The sequence below is a fragment of the Eriocheir sinensis genome, chromosome 68 (assembly GCF_024679095.1).
Source record: "Eriocheir sinensis breed Jianghai 21 chromosome 68, ASM2467909v1, whole genome shotgun sequence".
Lineage (NCBI taxonomy): Eukaryota > Metazoa > Arthropoda > Malacostraca > Decapoda > Varunidae > Eriocheir > Eriocheir sinensis.
The window spans coordinates 7,600,637-7,628,523 of NC_066576.1; the positions used below are offsets into that span (position 1 = coordinate 7,600,637).

At 40.9% G+C, this 27,887-nt stretch overlaps 1 protein-coding gene across 3 annotated transcripts in view; it reads right to left on the reverse strand.

Annotated features, from left to right (window-relative positions):
* The window catches only part of LOC126988248 (uncharacterized), a 258,524-nt gene that overhangs the window by 43,175 nt on the left and 187,462 nt on the right, over window positions 1–27,887 (reverse strand). For all 3 annotated transcript variants that reach the window (XM_050846294.1, XM_050846292.1, XM_050846293.1), the window contains 2 exons: window positions 27,492–27,702; window positions 17,579–17,684 (listed from right to left, as the gene is read on the reverse strand). In XM_050846294.1, the coding sequence (XP_050702251.1) occupies window positions 17,579–17,684; window positions 27,492–27,702 (317 nt within the window). The remainder of the gene's footprint in view (window positions 1–17,578; window positions 17,685–27,491; window positions 27,703–27,887) is intronic.

Sequence of the window (27,887 nt, forward strand, 5' to 3'; positions counted from 1 at the left end):
CTTTAAATACGGACACTCGGCGAAAAATTATGACAAAAACGCATTTCAAAGCCTGATTCAAGTCTTCAAGTATCTGAAAAAATTCAATAACGTCGATTACTCCAATTTCTTTGAATTGCAAACCAACCTAAGAACTAGAAATAAAGGTCTTTCAAACCGAGTCATCCGTCACTGGAACATTCCATGTTTCCATGTTTCCTCCTCCTCCTCCTCCTCCTCTCTCTCTCTCTCTCTCTCTCTCTCTCTCTCTCTCTCTCTCTCTCTCTCTCTCTCTCTCTCTCTCTCTCCTTCACTTCTTCCTCTCTTTTCTTCCTCTCCCTCCCCTCTCCCTCCCCCTCCAAGCCCTTCTTATTCTAAAATCTTTCCTCTCTCTCTCTCTCTCTCTCTCTCTCTCTCTCTCTCTCTCTCTCTGACTAAGTGGAGGAAAATATGGAAAACCGAAGCAAGCGAAACCGTTTTTTTTTTTCTTCCGCCTTTTTATGTATCATTTTCCTCCACTTTTTTCTCCTCCTCCTCCTCCTCCTCCTCCTCCTCCTCCTCGTCTTTCTCCTCTTCCTCCTCCTCCACTTCTGCTTCTACCAATGTTTCTTCTTTTCATCTTTTTTTTGTTTTTTTAACTTTCTACTTCTTCCTCCTCCTTCTCTTTCTCCTCCTCCTCCTCCTCCTCCTCCTCCTCCTCCTCCATGACTTCTTCCTCCTATTACCCGTTTTCTTTTCTTTCTTTTTTTTTAATTTTGTGCTTCCTCCTCGCACCTTCCTCCTCCTCCTCCTCCTCCTCCTCCTTCTCCACTTTTCCTCCTCCTCCTCTTCTGTCTTCTTGTACATCTATTTCTGTATCGTTTTTCTTTTCTTTATTAATTCCTCTTCGCTGTCTTTTTTTCCTCTCCCTCCTCCTCCTCCTCCTCCTCCTCCTCCTTTCCTCCTTTACTTCTTCTTCCTCATTTTATTCGATTCTTTTTTTTTTTATATTGTACTTCCTTCGCACAGCCTCTTCTTCCTCCTCCTCCTCCTCCTCCTCCTCCTCCTCTTCCTCCTCCTCCTCCTCCTCCTCCTCCTCCTCCTTTTACATAATCGGCTTTGAAAATGTAGGTGTCAATAATGCCCGCGTAAGGAAGGCAGAGAGAGAGAGAGAGAGAGAGAGAGAGAGAGAGAGAGAGAGAGAGAGAGAGAGAGAGAGAGAGAGAGAGACAGAGAGAGAGAATGCAATAAAAAGCGAAACGAAGGATGATGAAAAGAAAACAGAGAAAAGGAAATAATGAAAAAAGAGAAAAACTAAAGAAAATGGAAGGAAAACAGCGGAGAGAGAGAGAGAGAGAGAGAGAGAGAGAGAGAGAGAGAGAGAGAGAGAGAGAGAGAGACTGATAGGCAAGCAAACACGCTAAGCAAACAGACAAACAAACAAACAAACACAGCAAGAGAATGGAAGAGAAAACAAAAGATATACAAAAAATCTTTTCGAAAATATTACGTGAAATAAAAAATAAAAAATAAAATAAAATAAAAAAAATACCGGGAAAAACAAAATCTGCCCCGCAATGACAAAAGGATCGCAAAAATTGTTCGGCAAATCTCGTTGGATTAAAAGTTGATTGAACGCAAAAAAAAAAAAAAAAAAAAAAAAAAAACATTTAAAAAATTATTTGTATGAGGCGATGATTTGGAGGGTGGGGGATGGGGTGGGGAGAGGAGGGAGGGGGGGGAGAGGAGATGAAGGAATGGTAAAGGGGTGAAGAGAGGGAGGGGAGTACAGAGGGATTAGGGGAAAGGGAAAGTGAGGGGAAAGGAGGGGGAGATAGGGAAAGGGAGGAAGGCGGAAGAGGAGAGAAAGAGAGTTGGGGAGGTGATGAGGGGAGGAGGAGGGGAGGGGAGGGAAGGGGAGAGGAGAAGGAAGGGGAGAGTAAGGGATGAGAAGGAAAAGGGAGATGAGGGGAGGAGGCAGGAAGGGGAGGATGAGGAAAGGGTAGAGGAGGGAGGTTAGAGAAAGGGAGGAAGGGGAGGAACGAGAAGCGGAGGGAAGGGGAGATGACTGGAGGAGGCATGAAGCGTAGGAGGAGGGAAGGGAGAGGAGGAGAGTAGGAAGGAAGGGAGGGAGGGGAGAGGAGTGAAGAGGAAAAATGGGAACAAGGAAGTGGGGAGGAATGGAGGAGAGAAATGGGGAGGGAGGGAAAAAATGATGATGCAAGGGAGAAGATGCAAAGGAAAAGAGGGGAAGGGAGGGAAAGGGAGAGAGAGAGAGAGAGAGAGAGAGAGAGAGAGGAGGAGAATGAGAGAAGAAAGGAAGAGGAATGAGAGAGAAGAGAAAGGAGAGAGAGAGGAGAGAGAGAGAAAAGAGGGAGGAGAGAATGGAGATAAATGAAAAGATGGATGGAGAAAATTAGAAAAAAGAGACATAATGTAGAGAATGAAGAGGAAAAATTAGATAATAAAGAAAGGAAAGACAAGGAAAAGAATAATTGTAGACAGGTAGATAAGAGGTAATAGATAGAAAGAGGGAAAGATAGGAGAGGTAGGAGAGAGCAGGGGAGGTGAGGGAGGGATAAGAAAGGGAGGGGAGGAGAGGGGAGGAAAAGGTAAAGAGGGAGGAAAGAGGGAGATAAAACGGTGATATATCTCTCTCCCTTCTCTTCCTCCTTCCTCTTCCTTCTATCTTTTCCTACTTAACTTCCTTCACACCCACTCCTCCTCCTCCTCCTCCTCTTCCTCCTCCTCCTCCACCTCCCCCTCCTCATCATCATCCTCCCCCACCTCCTCCTAAGCCTCCTCTTCCTCCTCCTCCTCCTCCTCCTCCTCCACCTTCAGGAAGCGAGCAATCAAATAGATGACGTCACGGATGTTTATGTCTCATCAACCAATCAGGTGCCAGCAATGACTACCATATGTGTGCGTGCGTGCGTGCGTGTGAGGGGGGGGAGGGGAGAGTGTGAGCGAGGGGTGAATGGGGGATAAATGTTCGGGGGGGGTGAAGTTTGTCTCTCTCTCTCTCTCTCTCTCTCTCTCTCTCTCTCTCTCTCTCTCACGAGCAGACATCAACAGTTACAACAATAACCAACAACTCTGACTACTGTTCACCCTCTCTCTCTCTCTCTCTCTCTCTCTCTCTCTCTCTCTCTCTCTCTCTCTCTCTCTCTCTCTCTCTCTCTCTCTCTCTCTCTCTCTCTCTCGTTATCTTTCTTTGTGTATCTTCATTTTCTGGTAACATCTTCCTCCTCCTCCTCTTCTTCTTCCTTCTCCTCCATCTCCTTCTCCTCCTCCTCCTCCTCCTTCTCCTCCTCCATCCTTACTCCCCATTTTCCTCTCCTTCTCCCCCTCCTCTTCCTCCTCCACTTCTTATTTCTCTACTTTCATCGATACCGTTTTTCCCTCCCTTTTTCTATCTCTCCCCTCCCATCTCTATACGCCGTCGGGATAACTCATAACAAAAATATAAGCTAAAACTACTGGAGCTACTTTTATAAACACCTCGAATTTGAATAAAGTTTCCCCTTAAAAAGTCTGGAATTGGTGAAAATCTGAAAACCTCATTTGACTCCAGCGCTTCCCGTTTTCTCCTCTCAACGTTTTCTTTCCATTAATGTTCGTTGAGGCGAGACGAAGAAAATGGAGTTCTTCGGCTAACATGGAATTAGTTTTTTAAGTAGAAGTAGTAGTAGTAGTAGTAGTAGTAGTAGTAGTAGTAGTAGAAAAGGCAATACAAAGGAAATACTTGCAAGCCACTTAGGTAAACAAATGAAGACAAAACAAATAATTAAGTAAGTAAATTATCATCGAAAGAAATGAAGAAGTACCCCCTACATGTCCCCCTTTCCACAACTTTACGTTAGCCTATCAAGTGTATGTGTGTGTGTGTGTGTGTGTGTGTGTGTGAGAGAAAAGGAAAGGAGAACGTTAAGAAAGGAAAAGAGGAGAAGATATGAGGATGGGGAAGAAGAACATAAGGAAATAGAGGAGGAGAATAAGGTCGATATCTTAAGACACATTCGTTTCTCACATCAGCTATTTCTAAAGGTCAAAGAGAGGGTCAGTCGGGTTCTAATGAGTGTTTCTTTAGGTTCACGGTACAGAGGAAGGGTCAAACTACCACCAGGGTCATAAAACTACTCCTGGAAATGCCCACAACTCCTACGAAAGCCTTGTCAAATATGTGTTCTTGGGGGACGAAATGTCTTATGATGCGGCCCTTATAAGAAACTTGTAACGACCCTTCAAGGCGTAGGCTCGAGGGTCGTTCCCGGGTGCTCGTTCCACTTCACAAACCACTATCTCCATCCTAATAACGAGCCCCGATCATCAGATCTCAACACCTCAACACCCCGAACGAAGCAAGCCGGGCTTCACCAGAGGGTATATAAGGACCCGGCCTGCCAGTGGAGAATCAGTCTAATCTCATCGGCTGTTAACCCCTTGGATGCGGATATCCTACAGGAAGACATCACCAAGCTACAGGAGTGGAACAAAAAGTGGCTGCTACAATATAGTGAAGAAAAATGTGAAGTCATGCATCTTGGGAGGGGAAATCCAGCATACCAATACGACATTTGAAACACTCCACTACCCACCACAGAGGGAGAGAAAGAACTGTGAGCATATGTTACCAGGCTACCAGTGAAGGCGAAATCTGTGCCAATCGCAGCGGACGGGTTAAGGTGTTTGCCTCTAATTGGATTTACATCACAGCGACATCACCTCCTTGGCCGGATATACCGAGGAGGATATATCACCTCACTAAGGGTAATTACTTATCATACCTGGGACTTTATTCTGTGACCTGTGTTAAATTAAGTATTAGTGAAATTTAAGTATAATTCACGAGTCTTTAATTTAACTGTTTTACTTTATAGTTGTTATTGTTGGGGAGAGAAGGCAGATAGGGGAGAGAAGGCAGGTAGGAGAGGGAAGGGAGGTGAGGGAAGGGGAGAGAAGGCAGGGAGGTGAGGGAAGGGGAGAGGGGGAATGGAAGGGGGGAGTTAATGTTTGGCTCCCATTTTGTGTTGATTAGGACATTATAGCTAAGTGAGATGCTTCATTAATGCGCTCTCTCTCTCTCTCTCTCTCTCTCTCTCTCTCTCCTTTTTTTCCTTCCCTCGTCACCGCTTCATCACACAAATATTTGGGTGTGGGGAGAGGCTGAGGAATGAAGGGAGGGAGAGAGGGAGGGAGAGGAGTGGGGGGGCGCGAGTCTCTGCCAGGTGCGTAGAGAGAACAGGTGAGGTAAGATGGTGGAAGCTGGAGAATTGGGTAAATATAGACCAATCTCTACTCCTTCTTATCTCTCTTCGTCCCCATCCTCCTCTCTCCTTTCCCTCTCTGTCTTCTCCCTCCCTCTCGTACCTGTTAGCTTTTTCCTCAGTCTCGTATCACCTTTACCTGCCCTCTCGCATACCTGGCATACCGTGGCATAGATGGAGACTTACTTTATGATGTGTTAGTTTACCATCTTAAGGCTTCAACTCACGCATTTAAAACTAATATTCACAGACTACTTAAAAAAAACTTTGCTGTTAATACTACTACTACTACTACTACTACTACTACTACTTATACTACTACAATCTCTGCCCACTCATATTCGTAACAAATTAAACTAGACATCTAATTTAACTTTTTTTCTTACTTTGTTGGTGTTTCTCTCTGCATTGCTATTTACACACGCACACGCACACACGCGCGCACACGCACACACGCACACACGCACGCACACACACACACACGTTTCCTCTTTCCTTATTTGTCCTTGATTTAACTTTGTCTCCCTACTAATTCAATTCGCCTAGTCACCCACTCCCTCCCTAACCTCTCCCTCCCTTATAATTCCCTCCCCCTCTTTTTCCCTCCCCGTGGCTTTCCTCTCCCCCTCTCCCCCTCTTCTCTCTCTTTGGTGTTAACTTTTTATTTCATTTCCCTCGTCACTCACTCCTCTATCTTCTAATCTATCCCTTTTTTTCTCTCTCTACCTTTTCCTCCATTCCTCTCTTTGTTTTTCATCCTCTTTTCCTCCATTTCTCTCTCCCTAATACTCCTCTCTTCCTTCCTTCCCTCCCTCTCTCCCTCCTGACCTATTTCTCTCCACTTCTCCCTTCCTTATTCTCCCTCTCCCTCCCTCCCTCTCCTTCCCTCTTTTCATATAAATCTCACGGAGTCTTTAAATACCCAACATTTCTATCTGGCAGGGTCTCTCTCGTTCTCGCTCTCGCTCTCACTCCACTTAAGGGTCAAATCTAACATCCGTCTCTCCTCTCCTCTCTTCCCCTTCCTTCCTTCTTTCCCTCTCTCCACACACTCCACTCTTCCGGCCACTAATCCTCCTCCTCCTCTCACAGTTTACTCACACGATATTTTACTCAAACCATTTCGTCACTGTCCAAAAATATGCACCTGGTCTCAATGGTAACTGGATATTTTTTCTTTGTATTGGCACAGAACAGGCGAGGGGCTTCCTGTTGACCGCAATGGCTTCAGGGTAACACACACACATATACGAGGAAAAAAACGCGTTTGTGTGATTGTGAACTTGGTCATAATGTAGCGGTAATAATAGTTTTCATGTGTTCTTTTATTCACACGAGTACTATGGTGAGTTCTGCCATTGAGCGTAGGGGCAGGGGTTCGTCTCGCTCCCTTCAAATATATAGTAATGGCCGTATTTCAAGCCTTTCCCTAATTAGAAACGCCATATATTACCTACACAAAACCCCTATGGCAGCTTTTAGACAGTTTACCATCGTGCCTTTCCCTAATTAGAAATGCCATATATTACCTACACAAAACCCCTATGGCAGATTTTAGACAGTTTACAACCGTGGCTTTCCCTAGTTAGAAATGCCATATATTACCTACACAAAACCCCTATGGCAGCTTTTAGACAGTTTACCATTGTGCCTTTCCTTAATTAGAAATGCCATATATTACCTACACAAAACCCCTATGGCAGCTTTTAGACAGTTTACCATTGTGCCTTTCCTTAATTAGAAATGCCATATATTACCTACACAAAACCCCAATTTCAGATTTTAGACAGTTTACAACCGTGCCTTTCCCTAATTAGAAATGCCATATATTACCTACACAAAACCCCTATGGCAGCTTTTAGACAGTTTCCCACGACATTCTTTTTTTACAGCAAAGGAGAAAACACTATTTAGGACAAAGAAAAGCTACAGAATAAGATCGGTGAACGAGGAAAGTATAACATTTTTTTACAGCAAAGGAGAAAATATCATGTCGGACAAAGAAAAAATACAAAATAATATTAGTGAAAGAGAAAAAATAAAACCTCATTTCACATAATTTCCTGCCAATTAATTTTCACTTACGCCACACTAAGAAAAAAAATGTGTTAGATGTAACCACTAACCCGTAGAGTGGTTAATAAAAAGCTTGTTAGGAGGCGGCCTGGCTAACTGATACTCTGGGGAAATGATCAGAAGGGAAAGGCCAAGGAAGGGAGAGCTTGTAATACGGGAGTGGTTGGGGGAGGGGAGAGGAGGTGGTTAGGGTTAGGTTAGGTTAAGGTTGGGTTGGGTTAGGTTAGGTGTGTGTGTGTGGGGGGGGAGGGGGTAGGGGAGAGGAGGGGTAAGTGGGATGTTAGGTTAGGTTAGGTTCGGTTAGGTTAGGTGTGCGTGTGTGTGTGTGTGTGGGGAGAGGGGAGGGAGGGTTAGGTTAGGTTAGGTTAGGTTAGGTTAGGTTAAGGTTGGGTTAGATTAGGTTAGGTTAGGTTAGGTTGTGTGTGTGTGTGTGTGGGGAGAGGGTAGGGGAGAGGAGGGGGTTAGGGGGAAGTTAGGTTAGGTTAAGGTTGGGTTAGGTTAGGTTAGGTTAGGTTAGGTTAGGTTAGGTGTGTGTGTGTGTGTGTGTGTGTGTGTGTGTGTGTGTGTGTGTTTTTACTAATTTGAAGTGTGATGTGATGATGGCGGATTAAAAAGCAAAATATTCCTCTAGGTTGCAAGGTGAACATAGAAAAAATTAAAGTCAAGAGAGAGATGAAAGCGTGATTTGACCGTGATTGGAACCAGCGGATAACGAAATTCGGGAGGCGATGAAGAGGAGGTGCATGAAAAATAAGTGAAACATGAAAGAAAATCAATACGGCAATAAATATGCAAATGTAGAGACGCATGAGGGGCGAAAAATATATTACGATGGGAAGGAAAAATAATTACGAGAAAATACATGAAGCGAATGAAAGTTAAGAGAGATTAGGATAGAAAAAAAAGATGAGATAACGAGAGATTAGGATAGAAAAAAAAAAGATGAGATAACGTATGAACAGAATGAAGAGATTTACATAGAAAATAAGGAAAATGAAAATAAAAAGGGAAAACGAATGCATTAGGATAGAAGAAAAAGATGAGATAACGTATGAACAGAATGAAGAGATGAACATTGAAAATAAGGAAAATGAAAATAAAATCAGGGAAAACGAATGCATATGTGTTTTCCTTTATTTTTCTCGATCATTATCTTGACTATCTATTATGCTATATGTCCCTTCTAAGTATCCACTATCAAAGACTTTCTATTCGCAGCTTCCTCATGGCCCTGTTTCATTCAGCCTCTTAAATTCACTCCCAATGTTGTTTTCCCTTGTTATATACCATAGTTGTTACCTCTACTAACTACCTAACATTTTCCTACACGCCCCTCCCCCGCATCCATTGCCAAAGACTTATTTCCTGCTTCCTTGTGTCTCTCCTGCCGCCGTCAGCCTCTTAAAGTTACCCACAAGATTGCCTCGCTTGTCACTCTTCATCTGTCTTGCTCCTCCTTCCCAACTCGCTAACCTCATGCTCCACACGCCTCCCACACATCCAACGCCTTGCTTTTCCCCGTCGTTTTATGGTTTTACGTCTTCAGCCTCGGACATTTTAACGTATAATGATGTCGCTTCCAACGTCTCATGTGCCCTGTTTCTCGTAACTTGTTAATGTCACTCCAAAGTTAAGTTAATTCGTTTTTTATGGCACTATTGGCACTGCAGTTTTTTTCTACATCTTACAGTGCAGTTGCCTAAGATCAAGCATTCCTTCCTTCTTTTCTACGCATTTCTCTGTATCTTACTAGTGCAGAAAATTAACGTCCATAACTTATTCTTCCTTTCATCTTGCTAATACAGAAAGTCACCCACTATCATCAAGCATTCTAGCATTATCTTCTTAACAGTTTTCTTTTATCAAGCGTTCTTCCATTCTCTTCTTAACAGTTCTCTTTATCTTACTAATACAGTTAACCCCCATCGTCACTCTCATTTTCTCATCTACATCATACTCTTCATCTTATTAATGCAGAAAGTTAACCAGTATCGTGTACTAACTCTTCTCTTCTACATTATTTTATATCTTCTTCATGCAAAAAGTTTAACCACTATCCTGTACTAACTCTCTCCTACATCATTTTCTATCTTCTTCATGCAAAAAGTTTAACCACTATCCTGTACTAACTCTCTCCTACATCATTTTCCATCTTCATGCAAAAAGTTAAACACAATCTTCACTCTCTCTTCCATTCACGTTTGCACCTTTCTCTTCATCTCACTAATGAAGAAAGTTAACCACTATCTTCACTTGCTCTTCCCTTCTCTTCCACACCATTCTCTTCATCTTCCTAATGCAGAAAGTTACCCACCAGCGTCATTCGCTCTTCTCTTCATCGGTAACTTCTGCGCCAAGCCTCCTCCGTTCTCTTTGACTACAAGTGGAGCATCGTGAGACCTCTGAACCGACGCTCGCCTGTACGTGATTGATTCTCGGAGCATTTATTACATGGCAAATTTTGTTTCAATATTGTAGATTTTCAGCTTAAAAGTAAGGCTCCCCTCTGTACCAATGCTCTCTGGAAATGTTGTATCTTTTAACCGTTTATCCAAACACGAATATAATCTGTGGTCGAACAAAATTAGACAAATCTTATCATACTGGACAAGGAAGGTAATTTTCCATATCAAATTACTTAAATAACTTAAATGAACCTAATAGATAAACATTGATAATAGTAAATAATAAATGAACACAGAGGGTAACACAGGGTAATAACAAGAAAACTACGATCATTGGAACCACACGGCATAATTAGATAACTTCCGGCTGACAAATTAATGATCAGGCAATTTCAGGACACGGATATGATTATGCTGAACACGTACGCAAAAGTTATTAGCTGTTTGAATATAATGACCATACCTTTCGTCCTCACCTGCTTGTTTATGATACTGTTCTCAGGTGAGGTAATTAACACATTCAGTACACGAAAGAGGCTTTTAATATTACGTGAAATGATAGTGTGTTTTATGTAGAATGATCATATGTGGAGTTGATAGTGTGTGGAGTTTAGACTATGTGGAATTTTTAGTGTGTGGAATTTTATAGAACATGGAATTTAAAAGACGTAGAATTTTGCAGTGTGGAATTTCTGTTATGTTGAATTTATCGGAAGTGGAATTTAGAGGAAGTGGATTTTGTGTTGTGTGGAATTTACAGGAGGTGGAGTTTGTGTTATGTAGAATTTATAGAAAAGGGAATATACAGGAAGTAGAATTTATGTTGTGTGGAATAAAAAAAACTTTAATTTACGTAAAAAAAATACTACACGGAAATAATGATGTATATGTGGAATTTAGACTAGAAAGTGGAATTTGTGTTGTGTGGAATTAAAAACAAAACATGGAATTTATATAATTTATGTTGTGTGGAATAAAAAAAACTTTAATTTACGTAAGAAAAATACTTCACGGAAATAATGATGTATATGTGGAATTTAGACTAGAAAGTGGAATTTGTGTTGTGTGGAATTAAAAACAAAACATGGAATTTATATATAAGAAAAATACTAAATGGAAATAATACTGTATGTGTGGAACTTAGACTATGTTCATAATCTATGTGGAATGTTAAATTACACTAAATAGTCACGGTTTCAGTCTTCGCCCGGGGAGTCATTAGTCTTCCCAGGTAAACTAATTATCGCTCACCTGTACGCGCATAAAATTTTAATGGTAAGCCGCGTTGATGTAGCTGCGTGTGATTACAGGTGTGAGGGACTGCAGGTTAATTGCTCCTTTGTTACCGGCGATATATATGTTGGGTATGGCGGTAAAGCAGGTGTGTGTGTGTGTGTGTGTGTGTGTGTGTGTGTGTGTGTGTGTGTGTGTGTGTGTGTGTTCTTTTACCTGTCTTTGTATTCATGTATCCATTGTTTGTTTGTTTTCCTTTGTCTTTCTCTTTTCCTGTTTTTTTTATCTATATCTATCTACATCTGTCCCTCTAACCCTTTGCCTTGTCCCTAAACACACACACACACACACACACACACACACACACACACACACACACACACACACACACACACACACACACACACACACACACACACACACACACAGCATATCACTCAAGGAAAATACACGCGATAATAAATAAACTATACAAGTCTTCCCTTTCTTTTCATCCTCCTCCTCCTAACACTTCTCTTATATCTCCTCTTCCCCAAGTATCTCATTCTTCCCCTCCTTTCCCTCTTAATTCACCTCCTTCTCCTCCTCTCAATCTTCCTTCCCCTCCTCCGCTTCCTCCTCCTCTTCCTTAGGTGATGAAGGTGACAGGTGCTAATTAAGAACGGGAGGAAGGAGGGAGGGGAGAGATGGATTGGAGGCGAGAGGAGGAGGAGGAGAAGGAGGAGGAGGAGGAAAGGAAAAATAAAAGGTGAAAGGCAGGTGAACAGATATGGAGGAGGAGGAGGAGGAAGAGGAGGAAGAGGAGGAGGAGGAGGAGGAGGAAGAAGAAGAAAATGTTTTGAATTAAAGTATGACACGTGTATTTTTTCTTTTTTTGTGTATATAGGAGAGAGAGAGAGAGAGAGAGAGAGAGAGAGAGAGAGAGAGAGAGAGAGAGAGAGAGAGCGGCCCAACACCTCAATGGTCTTGTCAAGTGTTTAATTAAGACGTCAAAGTTTTCTCCATATTGGTCTCTCTCTCTCTCTCTCTCTCTCTCTCTCTCTCTCTCTCTCTCTCTGTAACCTTTTTAACTTTCTCCAGCAACAGTATTTCTTTCCCCACCGCTCAGACACACACACACACACACACACACACACACACACACACACACACACACACACACACAAACATACAAAAAAAAAATTCACGCAAAGGTAGCTAAAAAGGCGGAAATATTAACAGACAAAGACAGACATTTACACAGACAGATCAACTTGACAGAAAAACAAATTAACAGACGCACACAGCCACTTAAAAATGAAAACTGAACAGGATAACAGACCGACAGACATAGAAAGACAGCCATACACTTATACTAGACAGACTGACATTACCAAACACTCAAGGTCACTGAAACGCAGAGAATAGAAAAAATAAACAGAATAGACACTCACGCGCTACAGACAGACAAAGACAGACAGACACACACGTATATACAGGAAACTAGACAGACTGACGGATTAACAAACATGCATACAGGAAGAGAGAACATAAACAAATAGATCAGGTTCACAAGAGCTTTTCGTATACGCCGACTAACCCCTTGCAGACAGTCTCAAGTTTATAGGTTCTTAAATATATTTCAAGTTCATTATCCACTTCAGTATTCTCAGTGAACTTAGAGTATCATTTCTTTTGTTACTAAGGGCGCTGTGAACTCCTCCTTCCTTATCCCCTCGCACTTCAGAATTCTCAGCTATATAGTGATTTTGCTGTTATAGATGGACCCCCTACTCATCATGCCTTTTATATTTAACTGTCTTTTTGCAGGTATTTATTAATGTCTACAAACCGTCACAATACCGTAATATTACATTTTGAATAATGAGCCTATTCTCTCTCTTTTACTCTCTCTCTCTCTCTCTCTCTCTCTCTCTCTCTCTCTCTCTCTCTCTCTCTCTCTCTCTCTCTCTCTCTCTGCTTCTAATTTCTTTTATCTTTTCACCTCTCTTTTCCTTTTTTTCCCTTAATCTATTCTTTCCATTCCTCTCATTATTCTCCTTTTGACAAGACACAATCTTTCAATCATAGCAAGTTGCGAAGACCAATCTCTCTCTCTCTCTCTCTCTCTCTCTCTTTCGATATATAAGGCCCAATATCTGTAATTCGTCTTTGGTTATTCCCGTAGATAAAAGCAATCGAATCTTACATCTTTTGCTTGATATATCGCTGGGAATTCAAAGTTTTATATCAGTATATCACTTTGAGCAAAAAAAATAAATAAAAATAAAAATAAAAATCCAACAATCGCCTTTTCTCCTTCGTTTTCTAAGTGCTAATCTTTTTATGGTCATTCTATTTTATTTATTTATTTCCTTGATTCGCCGGATTTTATTTTCACGCGGCCACACATTTTTCTTTTCTTTTTCTTTTTGTTTCGCTTTTTTTTTCCTTTTCTTAATTTCCTTTTGTTTCGCTTTTCCTGAACAGCACACTCTCTTTCCCCTTCCCTGCAACAACCACAAGATTCAGTTTTCTATTTCTTTCAACTTCCTTCTTGTTTCCACCGCTTTCCTTTACTTATCTTTTTCTTTTATTTTCCTTGCTTTCTCTGACTAATCTCTTTTTTCATTTTCCTTTCTCGCTTTCTCTGACTAATCTCTTTTTTTCATTTTCCTTTCTCGCTTTCTCTGACTAATCTCTTTTTTCATTTTCCTTTCTCGCTTTCTCTGACTAATCTCTACTTTTTCATTGTCCTTTCTCGCTTTCTCTGACTAATCTCTACTTTTTCATTTTCCTTTCTCGCTTTCTCTGACTAATCTCTACTTTTTCATTTTCCTTTCTCGCTTTCTCTGACTAATCTCTACTTTTTCATTTTCCTTTCTCGCTTTCTCTGACTAATCTCTTTTTTCATTTTCCTTTCTCGCTTTCTCTGACTAATCTCTACTTTTTCATTTTCCTTTCTCGCTTTCTCTTTTTTTAACTACAGTTCACTTTTCTTCTTTTTCCTTTCTATTGGCGCTATTTTTTCCTTTTTTTTATCTTAACTATCTTTTTTTTTCTGTTTCTCCTCTTGAATAGTTTGTCATTTTTTTTTCTTCTTTAAAAAATTCTCCTATTTTATCCCAGTTCTATCATCGCCTTTTCTTTTTTCTTTTCTTATCTCAATTTTTAAACTACTACTACTACTACTACTACTACTATTCTTATATCCCTTTCCTGTTCATCTCGTTTCGTTTCTTCTTTTTCTTCCAATTCCGCTTCTGCTTTCATGTTCATTTATTTCTTCTTATTTTTTTCACTTTTATAACTACTAGTAAACTCTCCTTCATCCCCCATTCCTGTCTATCTCGTTTAGTTTCTTCTTTTCTTCTTTCAAATCTTCTCATTCTTCCCTTTCCGTTGCTGTGTTCAAATTCTTCCTTTTCCTTGTTTTTCTCCCTTTTTTTACCACTCTCCCTAAACAAGACTTCTCCCTCTCTCCCTCCCTCTGGCTATTGATCCATTGCTATTCACCCTTGCACACCCTCGTCCACTTCAACCCCCCTCCCTTCTTTCTTTCTCCCTATTGCAACTTTTCTTATTCTTCCTCCTCCTCCTCCTCCTTCTTCTCTAACTTCTTTTATTCTGCAGCTTTTTTTAATTTCTTTCATTTTTTAACTTCTTTCTATCTTGTTTCATCTCCTTCTCCTTTCTCTTTAACTTTATCTCTCCCTTTTTTAATTTCTTCCATTCTATTTTCCATTTCTTTCTTATCCTTTTCTCCCTACCTTTCCCTCTTTTGTTTCTATCTACTCCTTTATCTCTCTTTCCTATTGTTCTCTCCTCTGTTTTCTCCTCCTCCTCCTCCTCCTTTATCACTGTTACATTCTCATTTGCTTGTCACTCCTCCTCCTCCTCCTCCTCCTATCGTTCCTATTTTCATTCTTGTTTTCCCTTTCTCTTTTACGTATATATCATCGTCTTTTTCGGTCATATCCTCTTTGTCTGCTTGGCCTTCACTTTCATCCTCTTTCCTCTTATTATTTCCCTTCTGTTCTTTCCTTTGCTTCCTCTTATTCATGTGTGTTCGGCTTTCGTCTTCCTCTTCCTCCTCTTCCTCCTCTTCCTCTTCCTTATCATTTTCATTTCCCGGTTAGCTCGTCCGTAAATTTGTTTGTTCTCTCCCTCCTCCTCTTCCTCCTTCTTCTTCTTCTTCTACCTCTTCCTCTTCTCTTTCACTTTCTCCTCTCCTCTTCCTCTTCCTCCTCTTCCTCTTCCTCCGTTTACTTAACCGAAGGAGTCCTAACCTCCTTACCTCACCCCCCTCCCCTCTTAAAACCAAGACTCCGATCCTTTCTCCTCTCCTTCCTCTTCTCTCCCTTCTCCCCTCTCTCACTCCTGTCCCCTCTCCTTCTTCTCTCCCCTCCGTCTCGCTCCTCTTCACTTCCTCTTCCGCCTAGGGTAAAAGCGTAAGGAGATGGGAAGGGAGGAGGAGGAGGAGGAAGGGAGGAGGAGGAGGAGGTAGGACAGGAAGCGTAAAACCGAGTTGCATTTCTTTCCTACAACTTCTTCTCCTCCTCCTCTTCCTCCTCCTTCTCCTCCTCCATAGTCAATGTTTCCTCCTTTTCCCTCTCTTGCTAGTTGGTTGGTTCTCTCTCTCTCTCTCTCTCTCTCTCTCTCTCTCTCTCTCTCTCTCTCTCTCTCTCTCTCTCTCTCTCTCTCTCTCTCTCTCTCTCTCTCTCTCTCTCTCTCTCTCTCTCTCCTTTTCTTCTCTTCGATTTTCCTTTCCCTACTTCCCTCTATCCCTCTCTCCTCAATCTCCATGCCCCCCTTCCCTCCTCCTCCTTCTCCCTCCTTCCCCATCACTCTCAAAACCTATCATCAAGTTTGGGGGTCGTTTTTCATAATCAACCTGCCAGTTCAAATAAGTTCGTCTGGTTCCATTAATTTTTAAACGCTGATGTCCCCCCTCGAACCCCCCTTGTCGTTCTCCTCCACCTGTGCTACAATTTTTCAGGAGGAGCAGGAGGAAGGAGAGGGGGTGGAGGAAGGGAAGGGAGGGTGGAAGAGAAGTTAAACGCTGACTCTCACTCTCCCCCCTCCGTTCTCCTCCTCCTCGTCCACCTTTGCTACCATTGTGATACGCACGGTGAACGCAAGGTGAGAGAAGGAAAACGGAACGATCTCTAGAAATATTAAAGGGAAACTATGGTAACTTTACTTTTTGACTTATTATTCCTATCATTATTACTAGTACTGCGATTAGTCATTTTTTGTTTGGGTATAATGTGAAAGACTAAATTACATGTTAACGAAGGAAGAGAGAGAGAGAGAGAGAGAGAGAGAGAGAGAGAGAGAGAGAGAGAGAGAGAGAGAGAGAGAGAGAGAGAGAGAGAGCCATGCAATCAGCGGAAACGATAGCAGGGAGGAATAACAACCAGACACGACATGGGAACACAACAACTGCAACGACGACAACAACAACGACAACGACGACGACAACAACAACAACAACAACGACAAGACGAGTGTCATTTAAGCACATAACTATTGCTTAAATGACGCTCCCATAAGCAGGTCTGGGTGCGAGAGGGATTTAGGGGTCTTAGTGAGCTCTGATCTCCGTCCAAGGGCACAATGCATTCGAGCTAGAAATCGAGCTAATAGGGTACTGGGATTTATTTCAAGGGCGTAAGCAACAGAAGCGCCGAAGTCTTCCTCAAACTATATTTAGCATTAGTTAGACCTCATCTTGACTATGCGGTTCAGTTCTGGTCACCTTGCTATAGAATGGATATCAAAATGTTAGAATCAGTGCAGAGGAGGATGACTAAGATGATTCAGGGGTTGAAAAACTTGCCATACAAGGAAAGACTCAAACAGTTAAACTTGCATTCTCTAGAAAGGCGAAGGGTGCGTGGAGACATGATCGAGGTTTATAAATGGATGAAGGGCTTTAATAATGGGGATATTCATAAGGTTTTGTAGGTAAGAGAACCGGGTAGGACACGAAGTAATGGGTTTAAACTGGATAAATTCAGATTCAACAGGGACATAGGCAAAAAATTGGTTTACTAACAGAGTGGTGGATGAGTGCGATAGGCTTAGCAGTCACGTGGTGAGTGCTTATACAATTGTCACATTCAAAAATAGATTAGATAAACTCATGGACAGCGATATTGGGTGGGGTTAGATACACGGGAGCTTAGGTTCAAAGGAGCTGCCTTGTACAAGCCTACCGTCCTCTTGCAGACTCCTACGTTCCTATGTTCTTATGACGACGAAACGAAAGAGAAAAAATTTGCCTGGATCTCAAATTTGCATACAGAAGAAAATTATAAGCTACAAAAACTAAAACCACCAGAATGACACACTCAGTAAAAACGCTACAAAAACAAAGCTAAAAAAAGGAGAAAAACACTGAATTGCAGGAATAAAAAAAAAAAGGAATTACGCATAGAAAGAAAACACACCAAAAGAAAAAGGAAAAAAAAGGAAGAAACACAGATCACGTAAAAACTTAGAAAGACAAATGAAAACAAAAACGAAAAGGGAAAAGGGATCAAGAAAACACGAATATAGATAGAAAAAAAACAGGCAAAGAAAGATTACCGAAAATACACGTGAGGTTAAAGATAAACAGATGAGAGAGAGAGAGAGGAGCACTGGCACACTCACAGAAGCGGCGTGGTGCGATGCAAGACCGTCCGAGGAGGCGGCGCGGCCCAGACTGGAGGCGGGGAAGTCACCGAGGGGAGAGGAGCCGCCCAGCTGACACTCGTACCTACGGACAAACGAACGAACATACACTGACTAGAAACACACACACACACACACACACACACACACACGTACACGGCCTTCACAAACAAACTCTTGATTGAACACTCACTTAAAAGCATCCCTCTCGCTCTCGCTGTGTGTGTGTGTGTGTGTGTGTGTGTGTGTGTGTGTGTGTGTGTGTGTGTGTGTGTGTGTGTGTGTGTGTGTGTGTGTGTGTGTGTGTGTGTGTGTGTGTGTTGTTAATATTTTGGCACAACTTTTCATGGCTACATTTTTTCCTTACTTGTGGGAGTTTATAATTATGATTTATAAGGCGCCCCCCCCCCCTTCTCTCTCTCTCTCTCTCTCTCTCTCTCTCTCTCTCTCTCTCTCTCTCTCTCTCTCTCTCTCTCTCTCTCTCTCTCTCTCTCTCTCTCTCTCTCTCTCTCTCTCTAACATATATTCACATCTATTAACTAAATTTCCAAACAAAAAAAGAAAATACCAACACGACTAATAATAATAATAATAATAATAATAATAATAATAATAATAATAATAATAATAATAATAATAATAATAATAATAATAATGACAGACCAGATCTCTCTCTCTCTCTCTCTCTCTCTCTCTCTCTCTCTCTCTCTCTCTCTCTCTCTATCTCTCTCTCTCTCTCTCTCTCTCTCTCTCTCTCTCTCTCTCTCTCTCTCTCTCTCTCTCTCTCTCTCTCTCTCTCTCTCTCTCTCTCTCTCTCTCTCTCTCTCTCTCGTTAATTCACTAAATCACTTTTCACCGGTTTCAAAGCTCACCAAAAAAAAAAAAAAAACTAATTGTTTACTACTTTTTACGCTCTGTAGTAAATGGCCCAAAACTTAATCCTGCTAATTGAAGAGTTTTTTTAATGGGTACTTCATTAAGCTACTTGCGATATTTTATTTTTAATGGCGTCCGCTCTTCTACTAACGGCCCTTCATTACTTTTCATTATCTTTACTTTTTTATTTCATATTTTTTTGGTTCCTACTTAATCACCCTCGAATTTTACCGTCGAATGATTTTTTTTTCTTTCATTTTCTGTCTACTTTTTCTCCCTTCCACTTTTTACGTTTATATCTTCATTATTTGTTTACATTTTCATATCGTCAATTATCCACATTTTTGGTATTTTTCTCTCTATCCATTAATTCACCTTCCCATTTCCTGATTTCTTATGTCCTCTCTTCCTCAAGTCTTCGTCCACAATACTAATGATATATTTCTTGATAGCTTCTTCCTCTTTCATTCTTTACTTACATATATCCATTTCCTTGTTTTATTTTTCCTTGTTTTACTTCCATTCAAATCTCTTTTACGCGTCTATTCTATTTTCCTTTATTTTTATTTTTATTATATTTTCACATTAATTCCTTCACTAGTCGCTTTTTTTCATTTCATTTATTTTTCGTATCAAATATCTGTCTACTTTATTTATTTGTCTACTCTGTTTGTCTACTTCTATTCTCCTTTATTGTTATTTTTATCATATTTTCACATTAATACCTTCAATAATCTTTTTTTTATTTAATTTATTTTTCGTATCAATTGTTTATCTTCTTTATTTTCCTCTCAAGTTTTATCTTCCCCTTCATTCATTTTAACATTTCTACTTTTACATATTTAAAAAAACTAATCTGATTTTATTAACTATCCTTCGAACACGTCTACGCCTTTCTTTCTTTTGCGTGAATCTAATCTACTTCTATCCACTTCCCTTCAAACATCCTCATTTTTTCATTCTTCAATCCTTCACACCGATTCACTTTTTTTTAATGTCACAGAAAAAAAAACTAATCTGATTTTATTAACTTCATCCTTCGAACACGTGTACGCCATTCTTTCCTTTGCCTGAATCTACTCTACTTTTATCCATTTCCCTTTAAACATCCTCATTTTTCCTTCTTCAGTCCATCGATTCGCTTTTTTTTTTTACGTTGTCACAGAAAAAAACACTAATCTGATTTCATTAACTATCCTTCGAACACGTCTACGCCTTTCTTTCCTTTGTCTGAATCTCCTCTACTTCTATCCACTTCCCTTCAAACATCCTCATTTTTCATTCTTCAATCCTTCACACCGATTCGCTTTCTTTTACGCTGTCACAGATTAAATTGTTCACTCACTCGCTTACTCATTCCAATTCAATTTCATTCATTCACTTTCAAACGCGTATTCTCATTTTCCTTCCCTCAATCAGCAACCTTCCCCTACGCAGGCTCATCCTCATTCACTCACTCCCAATCCTTTTCGTTCACTCCTCGCCCTCCTTCACTACATTAGCTCAATTTTGGGGAGGCGAAAATTTAAGAAACGGCCGCTCTCGTAATGACACAAATACAACTCATCTAGCTCTCGCTCTCTCGCTCTCGCTCTCTCTTCATTCTTCCCTTCCTCCCTCCTCCTCCTCTCCAGCCTTTTCTCCTCCTTCCCCTCTCCCCTCTTCATATTTCCTTCCTTCCTCCCCTCTTTATCCCCTCTCCTCACCTTCCTTCCTCTCTCCTTTACCTCTCCCTCACTCCTTTCTTACTCTCTCCTCCGTTTCCTCTCTTAATTCTTCTTCATTTTCCACATTCTCATATATCCATCAATCTGCATTTCTCTTCTTTAAACTCCAATCTTATGTTTTCCTTTTATTTACATCTTTTAACTTAAGTTCCAAACATAAAAAGAAAATATTAATACGTCTAATACTAATACAAATGTCAAATTCTCTCAAATAATAAATTCAAAAGAAAGTGAGGGAAAAAACCTATCACATCAAGCACCATACCTCATCTTCACCTCGGGAAAATGAATCAACAAGGAAAATAATCAAGAAAAAAATACCTCAAAATGATACCTAAAACAATAAAGAAAAGATGGAAAATAAAGAAAATAAAAATGAAAATCACTCCCAAAATCATGTCATTCATATCTGAGCTCATCATCTTCCCTCACTTTCAGATATAAAACCGAGATAAAATGAGTAAAAAAAATGATTAAAAAGAATAGAATAGAAAAAAATATACCCACACAGTATCTGACCATCACCTTTCAGAGCCAAAAAAATAAAGAAAATAAAAATGAAAATCACTCCCAAAAATCATGTCATTCATATCTGAGCTCATCATCTTCCCTCACTTTCAGATATACAACCGAGATAAAATGAGTAAAAAAAAGAATAGAATAGAAAATATTGTCATCTTCCCTCGCCTTCAGATACATAACCTAGAAAACGAATCAGAGAAAAAAAAAAATCACCCTCCCACACAATTTCCAACCCCATCGCTCTTTCCTCACCTTTCCACGGACCCATATCCACGTGACTCACCATGACTTACGTAGGTCCACCATAAATGAGTCACTATATAGTCACCCCTCCATACCCCCCTTACTCACGGAGACTCACGGGTAGGGCTCCATCAGCCTCAAAAAGTCACTCAGGTTATGGAAATTTCACCCAAAAAATAAAAATATTCATACCGTACGTGTCGGAGAGATTACGGAAGAGGAGGAGGAGGAAGAGGAGGAGGAGGAGGAGGAGGGACTGTAACGAGACGAGAGAAAGAATGAGATAAGGTTTTGGAGGAGAAGATGAAGGAGAAGGAGATGAATGGAGAACAGAATGGATGGCGGGAGAGGAGGAGGAGGAGGAGGAGGCGGAGGAGAGAGGTATTGGACTAGGAGGAGGAGGAAGATTGATGGGAGAACAGGAGGATGTGGAGGAATATAAGAAAAGGGGAATGAAGTAAAAGAGAAAAAGTCTGGAAAGAAAGAGTTAATTGAAGAAAAAAGACGAGGAATAAGAGAATAAGAGAATAAGAGAAGGAAAAGAAAATGAGACACAGAGAATAACGGGAGACGAAGGAGAAGGAGGAGGAGGAGGATGGAAAGGAAGGGAGGATAAAGTGAGGAAAGTGAGGGAAGAGGTGGAGAGGGAAATCATGGAAGAAAATGAGAATGACTGGAGGAGGAGGAGGAGGAAGAGGAGGAAGACAATGATTGACGGAGGAGGACGGAAGAATAACTGAAGGAGGAGGAGGAGGAGGAGGAGGAGAACAACATCAAAGGAAAGAAGGAAAGGAAAAAAAACATCGAAAAGGGAAAACTGAAATAAAAAATGAAATATAAAGGAAAGCGTAGATGGATTGATAGAAGGGAAAAAGGAAAATATGAAGAAGGAAAAAAGATAAAATATACAGGAAGAATCGTATGAAAGAAAGGATGATAAATTAAGATACGTAAGAGAGAGATAAGAGAAGGAAATGAAGGAAGAGAAAAAATAGAGATAGGGAAGGAAATGAAGGAAGAGAGAAAAATGAGATATGGAACGGAAATGAAGGAAAGAAAAATGAGATAAGGAGAGGAAATTAAGGAAGAGAAAAAATAGAGATAGAGAAGGAAATGAAGGAAGATAGAAAATTGAGATATGGAACGGAAATGAAGGAAAGAAAAATGAGATAAGGGAAGGAAATGAAGAAAAGAGATAAATTAAGAAAATGAAGTAAAGAAAAATGAGAGAGAAAGAAAGGATATGAAAGAGGAGAAAAATGAAAACTATGATAAATGTGACAAATGTAATGCAGTAAATGATAAAGTAAATTATATTAAAAAGAGAGAATAGGAAGAAATAATAGATACATAAAAAGAAGATAAGGAAAAGATACGAAGGAAAAAGAAATAAGAAAAATGAGAGAAACAGAAAGCAGATGATAGAGAGAAACAGAGAAATGAAAAAAAATAAAAAAATAAAACACCTAACAATGTAAATAAAAAAAGGAAATAAGGGAAAAGAGAGATAAATAACAGATAAAATAAGGAAGTGAAGGAAAGATATAAATGTGAGAGAATAAAAGGATAAAAAAAAACTTGGCATTTGTAGGCAGTGAATAAGGAGAGGTCGGAGTGATTTGGTGGATACGGGTCAGGACAGGAAGAGGAGAGGAGAGAGAGAAAAAAAAGAAGAGGGGAGGGCAGGCGGAGGGAAGATGATGACTCGCGACGTAGAGTGTGGGAAGAAGATGTAGAGTTGTAGACCTCTTTTTTTTGGGGGGGGTGATAAATTACCCTAAAGTGAGACCCCCGATGGATATACTGGGAAGAAGGAGAGGTGGGGAGATGAAGGGGATAGAGAGAGGAGGCGTTAAAGAAGGAAGAATTGAGTGGAAAAGGATGGGGAGAGAGAAAGGAGGAGGAGGAGGAGGAGGAGGAGGAAGAGAAGGAAGTGAAAAGGGAAAACACAGGAAAGGAAAATAAAACATAGAAGGACGTGTAGGGGAAAAAAGAAAAGAAGATTATGAGGAGAAATTAATAAAGGAAGGGGATGGAGGAAATATAAGTACGAGGGAGAAAGTAGAACGGAAAAAGGAAGGGAAATGATGGAGATAAGATAGGAAAAAAAATGGGAAGGGGATAAAAATAGAGGAAAGATCAAGAGGAGAAAGAGAATGGGGAAATAACAGGCAGGAGGGGAGAGGAGAAATAGGAGAACGGAATACAAAAAAAACACGAAATTAAGAAACGAAAGAAAAGGAAAGAAAAATGTAAGAATAATATAGGAAACTGAAATAGAATAAAGGGAGAGGAAAGGAAAGTAAATAAAGGAGTAGGAAAAGAGAGCAATGCAGAAGAAATGGAAAAGTAGGGGAAGGTAGAGAACAGAGACTGAAGAAAAGGAAGAAAAAACAAGGAGAAAATGGGTGGGAAAGAAAGAAAGAAAGAAAAGAGGAAATACAAGTGAAAGAAAAAGGTGAGTTAAGAAAAAAAGGGGAAAGAACGAAAGAAAAGGAAAAAAGGAAGGAAGAGGAGGAGGAAGTGAAAATGGGGATAGAAGAAAAAATATACGAATTAAAGAAAACAATACAAAAAAAAAAAAGAAAAAAAGGAGGGAGAGAAAGAATAGAAGGAGCAAAGAGAAGTGGAGGAAGAGGAGAAAAGACGAAAGTTGATAATGGAGGAAAGGAGAGAAAAAAAATATTGTATCCAAGATTTTGTAAAGGTGAGGAGCAAAGTGCGTAAGGCTTTGTGTGTGTGTGTGTGTGTGTGTGTGTGTGTGTGTGTGTGTGTGTGTCAGGGGAGCAGCTGTCGAACGCTCAATGGGAAAGGACTTTTTAATAATCTGAGAGAGAGAGAGAGAGAGAGAGAGAGAGAGAGAGAGAGAGAGAGAGAGAGAGAATTTATATAATATTTATATATATATTTATACAATATTTATATTTATAACGTTATTTATAGTACTACAGCGTTAAGTAAATAGTTCGAATCGTTATGAAAAAAATACGGTGACATCCATCTGTAGTGTTGGCATTCGAAGCAAAGTTGGAAGCATGAATATTTGAGCAGAATTACGAGCAACCTAATCCTGAGCAAAATTAGAAGCTACGCAATTAAAAAAAAAAATCACATCATTCAATTTAGAGCAAACTCGGGTGAAACACAAAGCGGAGAGCAATTAGATACAATAAATTTAACGAATCCCGTAACGTTGCTCGGGGCCCAGCAAAATTAGTAGCAGGAATATTAACAAAAATTGTCACCATATATCCAAGCAGCGTCACGCGGCTGTGCAAAAAATATAAACAAAAGCTCGCCTGTTAAAAAAAAAATCCAAGGAAAAAATGAAGGAACAATTAAAACAAATATACACGACATATCCCTTGGAACAAAGCAGAAATGGGAAATAAAGAAAACTCAATAAATGAAAAATAAAATATAGAAATGCCGATACAGAAAAGAAAGAAACAGAGAAAAAAACAGACGGACGAAAGAAAAAAAAAACGAAAATAAGGTAAAACAAAATCAAACATGAAAAATTAGGTAATGGACAGATATGAAAAAAAATTAAGGAACGAACGAGAGATAGGAAAAACAGGCAGAGGAAAAGAAGGACCTCTATGCTCTCCCGTAACACGAGACCCCAGTAAATACCAACCTAAATAACAACAACAGCAGCTTCTCAACAATCCCCTTCCTAACTTTCCATATCCTTCACTACGAATTATTGTTTCTTGTTAAACGTGCGCCATACTGTTACTAATGGAGAAAAGGAATGTGTTGGAGGCAGCGTTACAGTGGTTCACATAAAGCTTACAGGGGATAGGGTGATTGATATTCTTTGGACAGATATGTGAAGAAAATAATATTGAAAGGCAAGGCTTGGTGTAGGAGCGATGGCGTTGTGATAAATGGGAGTAAAAACGTTATTTTGTAGAGTAACGATGTTTTTTTTATTTCAAGCAGAACTTTTTTATATATACAAGTTTGGTAACATTTGTAACACTCCCATATGGTTTTATTTTAATGTTTTTCTTTTCGTAAACGCCCCTCACCTCGTCTCTCTCTCTCTCTCTCTCTCTCTCTCTCTCTCTCTCTCTCTCTCTCTCTCTCTCTCTCTCTCAGAGGGAAGAAGAGGTATAATCATTTCACATAGACTGCACAAATTCGAGGCGGACGGTCCTTGCGTATCCCGCCCACACGCCAGGCTCCTAAATTTAATGCCGACGACCAATTAACAACATTAGTGGCAATTACCCGAGCGTCGCACACTGAACTAGTTGCTCCGTTTCTATAATTTGTCCGCCAGTACTTCGGGTGTCTTCCTGGGTGTTGGAAGCCATGTGGGAAAACTGTGTAGCCTGTTTAGCGGCGATGATGCAAGGGAGACATACGCGCAACTACACGAAACTATATTCAGGCAAAGAGTTTATGGCTTATATTACCTCTATTACATTTTTAAACCAACTTGTTCGCCTAACCTTTATCAGACCTTTTATCTATATCTAATCAAGCTGTTAACCCGTCCGCTGCGATTGGCACGGATTTCGCCTTCACTGGTAGCCTGGTAACATATGCTCCCAGGTCTTTCTGTGCCTCTGTGGTGGGTAGTGGAGTGTTTCCCATGTGGTATTGGTGTGCTGGATTTTCCCTCCAAAGATGCATGACCTCACATTTTTCTTCACTAAATTGTAGCAGCCACTTTTTGTTCCATTCCTGTAGCTTGGTGATGTCTTGCAGGAAATACCCATCCAAGGGGTTAAAGCCAATTCATTAAGTAGCAATCACATTAACGAGTGCTTTTTTTTATGTTCGCTCTATAATTCGCCATAAAGAAACATGGAAAAACAGACCTGCAAGGCTGTAATTGCATTGTGTCGGCTAAAGAGACAATCTACAACGAATTTCATTACCCTCCATCCGATTACACAGTCACGCTGAGCGGCGCGTCATCAAACACACGGCGTAATGACAGGGCTAAACACCGGGCTATTTTTACCCCGCCGAGTAATGTAATAACTTTCACAAGCGTGGATGTGCGAGGTTCACATTTACATACAGGTGTGCAAACCAGTAAAGTTGGAAAGTTTCGTTTAGTCGGCGCAACATCTGTGGTCATATGCCGAAGAGAGACAGGAGGGGGAAGGAATTATAGGAGATAGGAAAGTTGGAAAGTTTCGTTTAGTCGGCGCAACATCTGTGGTCATATGCCGAAGAGAGACAGGAGGGGGAAGGAATTATAGGAGAAAGGAAAGTTGGAAAGTTTCGTTTAGTCGGCGCAACATCTGTGGTCATATGCCGGAGAGAGACAGGAGGGGGAAGGAATTATAGGAGAAAGGAAAGTTGGAAAGTTTCGTTTAGTCGGCGCAACATCTGTGGTCATATGCCGGAGAGAGACAGGAGGGGGAAGGAATTATAGGAGAAAGGAAAGTTGGAAAGTTTCGTTTAGTCGGCGCAACATCTGTGGTCATATGCCGAAGAGAGACAGGAGGGGGAAGGAATTATAGGAGAAAGGAAAGTTGGAAAGTTTCGTTTAGTCGGCGCAACATCTGTGGTCATATGCCGAAGAGAGACAGGAGGGGGAAGGAATTATAGGAGAAAGGAAAGTTGGAAAGTTTCGTTTAGTCGGCGCAACATCTGTGGTCATATGCCGGAGAGAGACAGAAGGGGGAAGGAATTATAGGAGAAAGGAAAGTTGGAAAGTTTCGTTTAGTCGGCGCAACATCTGTGGTCATATGCCGGAGAGAGACAGAAGGGGGAAGGAATTATAGGAGAAAGGAACAGACCCCAGGAGACGGGACACAACCCCCGAATAATACCTGGTACCCATTCGCTGCTGGGTGGACAGGGGCGTAGGGTATCGGAAAGTGCAGACCGGTGTTGCAAGAAATACCTCCTCCCAGAAATAGATCGCACTGGGGAATACACAGCAGGAAAACACATTAATTTGCCTGGTTTTCTTCTAGTTAGCCCACTTGTGATCTATTGTGATGGTTGATACTGCCCGCAAGATAACAATACACCAGACCAACAGACCAAGCAACAAGAACTGTGTGAACATCAACGTGGGGGTAATTCTTTTTAAAATCTGACCTATTCGTTTGTTATAAAGCCTTCTTATGACTAAAAGTGTTGCTCTGATGTTTGTCCCACGCATTGGAGCAGAAACAGGGCAAGTAAACGATTGCAGTGAGTGAAATATAGAAAAAAATAAGTAAGCAAGTTGAATCTCTCTGCGAGGTATTTTACGACTGCGAGTTAATTCCTACAGCACATGCGTTATTCTACACGCGTTCCCGATAAAAAGTGATCATAGAAAATGGGTACGCAGAATCAAAGAAAACGTTGATTTACAAGATTATACAGGATACTGATGAAAACGGGCAACTTATATGTAGTAGACTGGAGGAAGAGCTCCCAAGAATATTAGATGCAGAGACGCAGAGACACACAGACATACAGACACAAACACACACAACCCCCCACACACCACCACCACCTGCCCCTCCCCTCTAACCCCCATCCACCACCAGGTAACTCACAGCTGACGGTTGATGAGGTTATTCCAGGTAGCTTTGAGGTCGATAGTCGGGGCGCGGATGACCAGAGTCCGCTTGTTGGCGCGCCCCGAGGAGGAGGTGGAGGTGGTGGAGCCCCGGCGGCGTCGCGTGAAGGAGGGGGAGGAGAGGTAGCCAGCCTCCGCCGAGCCAGGCACACGCACCGAGGTGTCCACGATCAACCGGAACTCCGTGACTGGGGATGAGGGGAGGGGGTGAATGAGGGGAGCTTGGGGTGAGAGGGGTGATGGTGAGTGTAGGGGAGTTGGGTGAGTAGGGAGAAGAGAGATTAGGAGTGGGTGAGGACTGGGATTGAGTAATGGATGAGGGGATGGGAGTAGGGAGATGATGGGTGTATGGGAGTGGGGTTAAGGGCTGTGG